Below are 12351 nucleotides of genomic sequence, written 5' to 3' on the forward strand. Positions count from 1 at the left end.
CGGAGTTGGTAGTTGATGTGGCTGTAGGCGGAAGCTCGATGCCATCGATTGATGGTGTACCGGGCATAACTAGCTAGGATGTTGAGCCTATTGAGCAATTGACTCAGGAAATTCCAGTTACTATCGCAGAGAGTGCCGGTACCACCATACTCGTGAATGGTACAGTTGCAGAGTTACCCCGGGCATCTGTTGAGGAGGCACATGCTGGTGGTTCAAATAAATTTGACCTGGCAGTTGTATGTAATGATTTCAATGATGATTATTTTGAGGATGAGGAGGCTCAGGAAAATGCAGAGGAAACTGAAACATTTTCCTTCGACAGTGAGGATGATGTCGAAGATGATGAGACAGAAGAAGTTGAACATGTTAGGCAACGACACGGTGGTGTTGAGGCGGGAGCAGAGGCGGGAGAGAATGAGGAGACAACTTGGTGGGACGAAATTTACACGGAGCAGGAAGTAAGGACACTCAAGGCGGTACATGTGGATATGCCCAAGGTGCCTGGTTACGAGGATATTTCGTTGACGAAGAATACTCTATGTGACAATGGCTTAATGTCGATGGAGGAGGAACAAGACAGTGACAAGGAGTTGATTAAGAAGGGGATGTTATTTGATAGTCTTGAAGAGGTGAAGTTTTGGTTCAGGGACTACTCAGTTCGGCACCACCGGCCGTACGATGTTGTTCGTTCGAATGCGAAGGATAGGTACACTGTGAAGTGCCAGAAAGGTTGTGGATGGGGTGTATGGGTCCGGCGTATCCCAGGTGACAGCCAACGATGGAAGGTCACAAATGTAAAACAGCCTCACACTTGCGGGTCTGCGAGACCGGAACAAGTGCACTCCCAGTGCACGGCAACTTATCTTGGTCGACGCATCGCCCCAATCGTTAGGGCGGACCCGGACACGACTGTGGGCTCTCTAATTGAGTCTATAGTTGGGTTCACAAATTACCGGGTATTGTACGGGAAGGCATGGAGAGCCAAGCAACATGCCATGGCATTACTTTGGGGAGATTGGAAGGAGGCGTACGCGAGGGTCCCTAGGATCTTGAATGCAATTGCACACATCAATCCCGGGACGAAGTGGTTCGTATCGACTGGTGGCATGATGGCCAGCGATGGCGGTATCATTAAACCGGTAATGCAGCGTGTGTTTTGGTGCTTCAATCAATGCGTGGAAGCCTTCAAACATTGTCGGCCCGTGATAAGTGTCGACGCCACATTCTTGATGGGAAAGTACAAGGGCGCACTGATGATTGCTGTTGGCATCGATGCAGAGGATCAGTTGATCCCCCTAGCATTTGCGTTGATGGAAGGGGAGCGGAACAGTAGCTGGTCTTGGTTTATGTGCCTGGTTCGCCGTCACGTAATTGGAGCGGGCCGACAAGTCTGCATGATATCGGATCGACACCAAGGTCTCCTCAATGCAGCAAGGGAACACATGGAAGGTTACCCTCCTCTCGTGCACCGGTGGTGCATGCGTCATTTTGCTGCGAACATTTGGAGAAGACAGAAGAGCAAGGAGGTACTTGCCAAACTCAAAGTAGTTTGCAAGGTTAAAGAAGAGAGACTGTTTGAAAAGAAGCTAGTAGAATTGGAGAAGATACTGAACGAGCCTGCGACAGAGTGGTTAAAGAGCGAAATACCTAACAAGTCCAAATGGGCGCAGGCTTTTGATGCGGGAGGATGTAGGTACGGGATTATGACAACAAATATCTCGGAGGTATTCAACAACGTCCTTAAAGGCATCCGTGCAATGCCGGTTTCTGCCATCATCGAGTACACCTTTCATAAATGCAACTACTACTTTGTTGATCGGTGGAAGAGAGCACGCGCAGGTATCGATGCTGGTGAGGTGTGGGGAAAAGCCGTTGCTAAGCACCTCACGTCGCAGGGGGAGATATCATCTGCACAGGAAGCTCAGCTCTTTGATCCAAGGAGCTATGTTTACAGCGTGAGGTCTGCATTTCGGACATGCGTGGGGGGTGAGGGCTCCGGCGGCAGAATCTACAGAGTCGACTTAACCACAGTGCAGTGCACGTGCAGGACCCCACAATTGCTGCATATCCCGTGCTCCCATGTTATCACAGCATGCCGGGCGAGAAGAGTAGACCATACAAGTTCCGACTACCTAACCCCATTGTACTAAAAAATGATGGCTCTGAAGACTTGGGAGTCCACCTTCGAGCCTTTACTTGATGCTTCACAGTGGCCGGAGTACAACGGCGACGAATATGTGCCCGATTGTGGGCTATTGAAACAAAAGGCAGGGAGGAGGAAGAGGAAACGTCTTCGGAACGAGATGGATGATAGCAGCAAAGGTTACGGTGAAGACATGTACGGAGCAGGAGACTTTGACGAGGCACCTATTAAAATTCGTTGCTCCATATGCCACCGGTTGGGGCACAGGATGGAACAACACAAGGCGGGTCCGAAGAATAATCCTAATCGTAGGAAAAGGGGGAATTCTAGTAGCGGGGAAGTAGATCGCAACCAAGTAGAGGTGCATAACCCGCTATCGTTTAGTTGTTCTTTATGTAATGTTTTATACTTGGCATAACATTTTTTTTCCGCTCACTAACAACTCTCTCACTACTTACATTGCAGGGCGATGGCGCACCCCGACTACCCGCTCCTTGAGACGTTTTACGACCGGGAGCACCGAGCACATCTTATGGTCGACGACGGCGAGGTACGATTTATGCTTGCTTGTTACTTCTAAGTGCTACGTAAGATGCATGTGTCACTTACATTTTGAAGTTACAATGATTCTTTCAGGTGCTATCTCCTCTGTGTATTCGCACTCACAGCCCTCTCAGGTGGGATGAGAGGTACGCCCCATACATTGGGCGTGCAGGCTTCCTACCGTTGGCCCGGTTGGTCACGACCGGGTTGCCGATGTTCGACAATGCAGCTTTGACGGCGCTAGTTGACCGCTGGAGGCCTGAGACACACACCTTCCATCTCCCTTGCGGCGAGCACACGGTCACTCTCCAGGATGTGGCCATGATACTCGGGCTTCCAGTCGACAGCCAGCCTGTTTGCGGGAATGTGCAACCCGCAGGGTGGAGAGACATGGTCGAGATGATTGTTGGGACTAGGCCACCAGAGCCTGCGCAGGTTGCGAAGGACAAGAAACCTTCAGGCGTCAGCTCCGCTTGGTTAGCTCAGAACTTTACAGAATGTCCTCACGATGCAGCGGACCACGTCGTCGAGAGGTACGCCCGCGCTTGGTTGTGGCATCTTGTTGGAGGCTACTTGTTCCCAGACGGGAGTGGGAACACAGTATCGTGGATGTACTTGCCGCTACTAGGAGAGGAATGGGAGAACGTCGGCCTTTACAGTTGGGGATCAGCCACGCTAGCATGGCTATACCGGTAGTTATGTGATGCTTGCCGGCATAGTGGGGATCATGCCAACCTTGGTGGATGCGCGTACCTCCTGCAGGTCTGGATGTGGGAGCGCCTACCGGTTGGCAGACCCGATCGTTTCTCCCCCGGGGTACGTTTTAAAGTTTTGTTGCAATTTGTATTCTTTGCGGATATTTGCAAATGTCATATTATGTGTGTTACCCTGCAGGTTTGGCAGTTCGAGGACGAGGGCTCGCTCCCGACCGTTGCTTTCTTATGGAGAAACGTCCGGGCATTGACTGGAAATGCAGGAAGGCGCTACCTCTTCTACACTAACGAGCTAGACTGCATCATGCAGAGCCACGTGAGTGCGATTGGTTTTGAATTTCATATGGTACGCACTTGCATAAGCCAACTGACATTTACGTTTTGCATCAGGTGACATGGGAGCCATACGACCGGCACGAGATCCTTTCGATGGGTCTAAGCCCTTTGTGCACATGGGACATGGAGTATTGGCAGTCTGTTCTCCCGCTAATTTGCTTTTATATTGTAGAGATGCACTGTCCAAACCGTGTGATGAGACAGTTCGGGAGGTTGCAGCGGACACCTCCGGACACGACACCCACGTCCGTGGCTCTGCACAAGTGAGTACTAATACGTCTTGCATGGTCGAAGTTCTCTTTTATGTTGTGCTTGTATGTAATGTTATATCTGCTATCGTGCAGAATTGATAGGAGGAAACAACGCGGCGCTCGCGATTGGCGTGACGTTCACCACAACTACTTGGTGCAATGGAGCAACCAGGCGCAGACAATCGTTCACGGTGGACCCGCCCACTGCTCGGGTCCGTACCGCGAGTACCTAAGGTGGTTGCACGACTCTTCCAGGTTAGCAATCAAGCCGCCACGAGTTGCTGTTGCAGCGGAGAACTTGCCGGACTCTGATGACGAGGACGACCTCGTAGACGAGTACGACCAGATCACAAGGCACAGCCGTCAGCCCGAGCGTGCTCCGCTTCATAACTACATGGTATCCGTATTTCGCCACATCGTGTATTCCTTCATGGTTTGTACCCAATTTTACGGATTGCGTCGGTTTTGCAGGGACAGCAGCTCGGGCGACTAGCCAACGAGGCTGGCCAAGCTTTGTTTGTCCCTCCCGGGTCGGCGGAAGAGGTTGGCCAACTGCGTGCTTTTGTAGAGGTAATTGTTGTCTAAGTTATAACTGTTCAAAATGTTTCCTACTTGTGCTCACACTCAATATTTTTTACCAATTTCTTTACAGAGGGTTCGTAGGAGCTGCCAGCGCCTTGCTTACAAGATGAACTGCATGACGACCCCCGATGTGGCGTTTGCACACGGTGGGCATTCTTCGGATCCATCGGCTGGCCATACGGGTGCTTCAACACAGCAGCAGACGCTGGTGCATTACGCCACCCGGACTCGCACCCGCAGCAGTAGTGTGGCTCGAACCCAGTCGCGCAGCATGACTGGAGCTGCCTCTACTTCCGTTGGGACGGCTTCACGAGGCAAGGCCCCACAGGAGCAGAGCGAAGAGAGCGAGGATCAGAGCTCCGACGATGGAGACCCATCGTATGGCGCAGATGTTATGGGGACCTCGCAGCTCGCAGGGGCCCTTCCCGCTACCCAGCCTTCTCAGCCCCCACGCCGTCGCCGAGACAGGACAGACATTGCCAGTGGCAATGTCCTTCCGTCCAACACGGCCCGCGAAAGGCGGAAGAAGAAGCCCTACACCCCTGGGATGTGACCGACTACATTGTTCGCTGGCCTAGTTGCTTTTGTGTGTTTGTGGTTGCAAGGACAACATGTAATGTTAAACTCCGAATTTACCATGTCCCGTTCAATAAGTAGTCCCTCATCTTTGTTTTTAATCCGTGATCTTAGCTACCACGACTTTGTGCTCTATGACTTGGTTGTCACTTTAATGTCTCGAATGTTAAAGAGATTCGATAATTCTGTGTCACGCTTAGAAATCTGGCCAACTCTCTTCTCATTTGATGTTGTGCTTCTCATTAGTAATGGATAAACATAATACATTTTTTTGCATTAGCAATGGGGAAAGATAATATGTGAAATCTATGAATGTGTAGAATGATATGTTGCTTCCAACGCTCTATGGTTCTTCACTTTTGCAAGTCATCCAAGTTTTGTAGTATGATTGTTCAATTTTATTTTGTTTTGGGTTCAATTCTTAGTCGTTTCGTTTTACCTTGTCGTGTTTGACAATTGAAAGATCAAATTCTTATGGAGATAACGAGGCATGCCCAATCTTCACGAATTAGAGCTGTCTTTACAATGTTACTATTGTATCACCGAAACCAACATATCGGAATCTACCAAATTGCACCCTGTCTGCCTATTGCACAGTTTTGTCACACCGAGGTAAATGGCGTGACTCAACAGCTTAGTCGCGCCATAGAGCCTGGCGTGACAAACTGTGCAGTCACGCTGAGGTCCGCCCTCCCACCGCCGAAGCTGTCCTTTCCTGGAATTTAACGGTACCTGGCGCGACTGAGTAAGGAGTCACGCCAGGGACGGTGGCGTGACTCCTTGGCTGTCCTGCCTGTTCTGGGTTTTGAAGACCTAAGGCGTGACTGTGTACTTAGTCGCGCCAGGGGCCCTGGCGCGACTCAGTACACAGTCACGCCCGGCATTCCCCCCCCCCCCCCCAAAATGATCCCGGGGGGTACTGCAAATTGGCAAGGCCTGGCGTGACAAGGTGCCTTGTCACACCAGGGAGGTTAGCGTGACAGAGAGCACAGGGCGACAGGGGTTTGTGACCTGTACCCTTTTGGTAAAAGTTCGACGAACCATTCTTTGGTAACATGGCTCTTAACTGCTCCAACATATTCTTTCCGCCCTTCGCATCCAATCAATAGCTTTTTGCCGTGTTCAAAATTCCCTCCCTCATTTTACATACGAATTTCAATGTACCCAACTCATATTTGCATATTAATTCCTCAGGGCGCGGATTACCCTTCGCGACAGCGCCCGTGGCAGTATAGTACACATGCCACTCCTAACAAACAAACAAACAAACAAACAACCGAAGTTTACAAGGAAAAACTAGAACGCCGTGGCGTCCGAACATGAAGTTATGCGAGACAGAGAGCAAGGGACAGTAGCGTTCAAACTAATACTACAAAATCCATTACCACATTAGACCCGAAAATGAGCAACGCTGTTGCCATATTAAATTTAGGTCCGACATACAAATATTCATTGCTCGTCGACGATGATTACATATCACGTTCATAAGTAGGTGACACAAGACAATTTGTGCTGCTACGTCTAATCGTCTAGCCCATCATATAACACCTCGTCATCATCGTCGTCCGGGATAACCACGGGTAAATTACCGACAAGTGCCTTCATTGTCTCTATTTTTACCTTTGTAGCTGAAACATCTTTACCCGCCATGGTAGTATTTCTCATGGGGGGATACAAAGCACGGTAGTAATCACGAGTTTCTTTCTTCCTGTTCTCCAAATAGCTTGACAGCACATTTCGAGGACGCTTACTCCGCCATGCAATCTCATGATCAATCGCTCCTTTATCGAGGTACTCCTCCCACGAACATTTCCGTGTTCTCTGCTTAAGAAAATAGATATGCACAACAATTAAAAATACGATAGTGCATTATTTAATATAAATACAACGCATTAACCAACCATATCATTGCCGACCACATGTCCGCAGTAGTACCCCACTCCAAGTTTCGATGGCACTATCCCGTGATTCGCATTCACACCACAAGGGCACTTTCTTGGGGCACAAGGTTCTATAACCCTTTTCCCCTTCACTTCATCTTTTTCTTCATCTTTCCATAGACCGTCAGGTCCGTACAATGGATCCCGGAAGCCACATGTTGCACCATGGCGCTGCATTACAGTTCGACATACATGTTACGCAACACAATACTCAACTGCATTCATATCGTAAACAAGGACTCCTGCACATTTCTTACCCTTGTCATCCCTTCGCAACAAAAGTAAGGCGACCCCCCAGAAGGTTCACAAAGTACGCTTCGCTTTCCGCAATTGCACAACGGAGGATCCGCAACACGTGTACTCTTCAATTGCCACTTCTCTTTATCCGTTAATTTTGGGGGATTTGGTGGTGGGGGGACCCAACGAACAAACTTCTCAAATAGCTTCGGATACTGACTAAACCGTTTCACCTACAGAATCCTCTGATCATACATATCGGGCCCATCTATCCATTGGAAGAAATAGCACATCTTCCACTCCTACAAATTATTAAAACGTCAATATGCAAAAGTGTTGCCATTTTCTTCTACCATTACCTTTAACAAAAAAACACTCACACGATAATCCGAGCACAGGTAGTAAGCCCAACCGGCAGTATCTTCGTGTAGCGACTGAAAAACCACGGCTCGCTTACCACAGTCACAAGTCGAGATAGGGAGGACGGGGGGAACCGGAGCATCTTTGCATCTCACATCAGGATACTTCTTACCGATATGTGCCCACTTTTGCTTGCGCCATAAATTCGACGTCATACCGATAAACTGCATGAATATCAAAGCTACTCATTATTCATTTCAATTCGACTACAAATCATCTCACAGATGCAAAAACCTGCGTTCCTCATATACATTTCGTATATATATGCGAATTTCAATTTCCTACGCTCAACCGATTGCATGCAACAAAATCTACACGATAGATATGCGTTGGTATACGTACATAGCACGATATATGAGCACCGATCTAGAGCGAAACGTTGAAATTTCGTAGAACAACCGAATCAAGTTCTAAACCCTAACAACCCAAAAAGTTGCAATGCAAACCGATTTAACCGAAAAAAAAAATGGAGGGATTGGATGACCTACCTTTCTTCGACTCTTCCCGCTCAAATCCCTTCCTATTGGGCCACCAAATCGGTGGGAATGCAGAGAGAGGGCACCACCGGGGTTTTGGGTTCTGCCTCCACTTCCTGACTCTGACTGTGCTGCGTGCGGAAGAAGGGGCCGACGCCGGATCTGTATAACCTTCTGTCACGCTAAAGGGGTTGACGTGACTGGAGTTGCGCTAAAAGGGTTGACGTGACTAGAGTCGCGCCAGCGCCCTTGGCGCGATAGAGGGGGACACAGCCGCGCGCCTGTATGGGCCTCTGTCGCGTCAATGAGCCTGACGTGACTCCAGTCGCGCCACGCCCTCTGGCGCGACTCTGGCTGCCACGTCAGCACAACCACATGGCACGGGCCGGACCGCCCGCCGACGTGGCACGAGAGTCACATCAGGCTCTTTGGCATGACGGCGTGGTGAGTCACACCAAAGCCTTTAGCCCGACAAAAGGGGTCATTTTTTGAAAATATAAGTCCCGTCAGGCTATTATTAAAATATTAATTTAAAAAAGGCTAAAAAAAATTCGCAGATATATTACAAACGGAGCATACAACTAAAACATCATACTTAAACAGGTCCTGACACATTGTGCAAACTAATACATAGAGGCCTGAAATGTGCCACATACATAATAATAAGTAAAACAGTCAGACTTTTCAACTTGACACGGCAAGCCAACGCACATCATACAGAATAAATAAGTAAAGCAGCATCGTGATGGCCACCATATGTCCACATTTATTATCAATGGGACAGTCACAACTACTCCCGGTTGATACACCTCGAGAAGGTGCGTAGGATGGGTGGAAGCGAAACCGCCAGTGATATGACAGAAGCAAGGGCTAGAGCAGCCCATGGCAGGTTTTGGGGTCCAGAACCGAAAGGCCCATCGCTCATGAACCTCTTGCCACTGAACCTACACAAAAGGAGAAAATATCGATTCAGACAGTGTACATTTCAATTCTGCATATCCAATGAGATAGCTAGAAAAAATAAGTATGAAGACAAACAACAAGATACATGCACATTTCTAAAAAGAAACCTATTAAGCATGTTTTAAGCATGTTTACCTTTAGTATGAAACATTTCTCCTTCTACATTGATTTGTTGATTACAAAAGTGTACAAGTCTTAATTAATTTCACTTAGCTGGTGGCATCAAAAGAATTAAGGCTATCTGCTACGAATCTAAACATAACAAACTTGAAAATCCAGTTGCATAGCAAAAAGAAAGAACGTACTACGATAACAATAGAGACTGAAACTGAATGGTGCAATTCAAATAAATCATTTGAATTCAAATAAACAAAAAAGCAGGAACTTTTACCATTACATTAGAATCAGCTGTGTATAATGAACTATTCGATTGTACTATGCGTAAAGCACTTGTTATGATTAGCACTTGTATTGAATAATAGCCCCTATGGGCCAATATAGAGTACAAGAGTGTATAGGAAAAGGACTCTACTAATGAATACGTATCCTAACACATAATGGACTATATTCCTAACACCCCCTCAAATGCAAGACGTATGCAATAGCGTTACATTTGAAAGAGTGGACACTAAGTACTAAACTTAGACACAATATAAAAACTAATATATCATAAATCTGTCTCTTCAAAGCTATCGTAGAGTGGAGCCTTGGTAACCTGTTGAATCAAGCTGAAGAAGTGCAAAACAAAGCACAGAGTAGAGTCACAGTGATGACAACAAAAGAATGCCTAGACAAGAATCGCAAACAAAGCGATGACGAGTAGCAAGACGACAAACGAAGTTGTCACTAAAGCTACGGAAAGACCTAGATGGCATTGTTGCATCAATGACGACGGGAAAAGATTAACTAAACAAAAACAAAATTTGGCTAACCACAAAAGAAATAAACTAACTGACGAAGGAATATGTGGACTCGCATGGCATAGACGAACTCAGAGAAACTGAGATGTGGACACAGCGGAAGTAAAGACTCAAACAAATGGACTCCATAGTAGTAGCAGCAAGATACGAGGCAGATAGAAGAGACCGTCCGAACAGCATGCATGGCCAACACCAAATGCATACTAGCACCAGCAGACCAAGACAATAGCAATAGTAAACAGCAAGAACCATTTGGGCCGACCAAAATTGCAACACCTCAACCCACATTACCAACTATGTACCACACATCCCCACTGCACCACGTGAAAAGCCAAGCCAGCTTGGACTCGTTGGAGACAAGATCCCCGATGGCGAGGGGATGGGCAGAGGAAAATCCACAATGGATAGGTGGCGGCAGAAGGAAGAACCGAGCGGAAGAGGAGTGGGTGGCGGCCTCCAGCGAGCGACAATGGCAAGCTCTTGTGGGTGAAGCCATCGCCGATGAATCTTCCAACGGCGATGAAGATCTGCCGCCTGACGGGCTGACAGCGGCGGGATCACGATGAGAGGGTGGCGGCGGCCTGATCCCTTCGATATGGATGAAGGAGGTGCCGTTGGAAGACTCCGGCAGCGGCTCCGGCGCATCAGGCTTGGGACAAGCCTGGGCCGCGCGAAGGAGGCAGTCAATCTGATCTTTGTTGCAACAGATCCAGGCGACGAGCGATTGGTCTAGCAACGAATCCACAACGGGGAACACAAAACCGTCGAAGAAGATCAACCCGATCTGGGTAAAGAAGACCCAGCAACGAGGTCTCACGAAAGATGGGGGCAAGATCAACCCGGCAGTGAACATAGACCATTATCGTGCTCAAGATGAAGAGCACGTCAGCTGTTCGGCAACAGTGATGGTGGAGCGTCAGAACGAAGACGCGATTAGGCAACGGATGACGAGCCATGGCTGCTCAGGATGAAGAACAACGACGGCAATCATGGTGGTGATGTGCGCAAGTGCAACGCACAGGGAGAGAGAACCCTAACCCTTACTGGGCTCTAGTACCATGTTATGATTAGCACTTGTATTGAATAATAACCCCTATGGGACAATATATAGAGTACAAGAGAGCGTATAGGAAAAAGACTACTAATGAATACGTATCCAAACACATAACAGACTCTATATTCCTAACAGTACTCACTGTTCCATCCTCATTAGCTTATGTTCTTGAGAGAGAACTCCACGTGTCCCCAAGAGCAAAGCCTTTTGCTCTGCCAACTTGCTCCCAGTTCCTCTTGAAAGCATGGAATTACACCAGGGGCCCTGCAACACATGTTTGAATCAATATGCTAGCATCTTACAGAATAAGTTAATCTAATTGAATCAGGATTGTATTGACATGATTTGTGAGGTTAAGGAAAAAGATAGTAGTTTTCTACATAAATCAATAGTTTCTGTTCTACAAAGTTTTCCTTTTTTTTCCCAGATTAGTTTCTCAATTTGATAATTTGGCAGAGTTTCCCCTTTCCCCCAAACAGCAGAGCGTGTTGCTTCTCCCTTGTAGACCCCCCCCCCCCTCCCCACAACGGGATTTGGTCATCAAACTATATCCACGCAAGATCTAGTCCACTGTGGGAATTAACCCCCATCAGCCAAACGAGCCCTAAGAGGCTCTCTCAGACACACAATCTCTTCTCTAACCCTAATAACCTCTAAGTGTGAAAAATGAAAATAATATAACCCTAATCGTGTGCGGTCGGGGGAAAAACACACTAACCGTGTGCATCAGACGACTCATGCCCGCAGCGGAGGTCGCCGGAGACGACCCCGGATGCGGAAGGAGCGGGACGACGCTCTCCTGCAGCCTGCGGCGGCAGATCGCCGGGATCAGAGGCTGGGAGGAGGAGCCGGAACGGCCCCCACGGAGCACCTTCGCCATCGCCGCCGCCATCGCCGGGTTCTTCTGGTCTCGCCCTCGATTTCGCTCTCTCTCTCTTACTTTCCCCGAAGCCCCGCAACAGATAAGTGGAGGACGTGCCTCTGCTCTCCGACCGCCACACTGGAAGGGAGGCAGGCCGTTTTCGTCTCGGTTTCCTCCTTTCCAGCGCCTCCACCTATTTTGGGCCGTAAAAACGGCCGGCTCAAGTTATGTGCGCTGATTGGGCCCTGGAGTGGAGGAATTTTTTAATACCTCAAATAAATACTCAAAAATCATAAAAAATTCACTAATATTATTCTCATGTGATGTACTAATTT

The 12351-nt window shown here is 48.2% G+C and overlaps 1 protein-coding gene across 1 annotated transcript; it reads right to left on the reverse strand.

The window, feature by feature from the left end:
- Positions 1–8768: 8768 nt before the first annotated feature.
- LOC133886822 (uncharacterized) lies at positions 8769–12149 on the reverse strand. Its single transcript, XM_062326681.1, has 3 exons — positions 11873–12149; positions 11297–11418; positions 8769–9161 (listed from the first exon to the last, which is right to left on the reverse strand). The coding sequence occupies exons 1-3, from the start codon at positions 12044–12046 to the stop codon at positions 9008–9010; spliced, it is 450 nt and encodes a 149-aa protein (XP_062182665.1). The 5' UTR covers positions 12047–12149; the 3' UTR covers positions 8769–9007.
- Positions 12150–12351: the final 202 nt, after the last annotated feature.

Source organism: Phragmites australis, chromosome 1 (assembly GCF_958298935.1).
Source record: "Phragmites australis chromosome 1, lpPhrAust1.1, whole genome shotgun sequence".
In the NCBI taxonomy this organism is placed as follows: Eukaryota; Viridiplantae; Streptophyta; class Magnoliopsida; order Poales; family Poaceae; genus Phragmites; species Phragmites australis.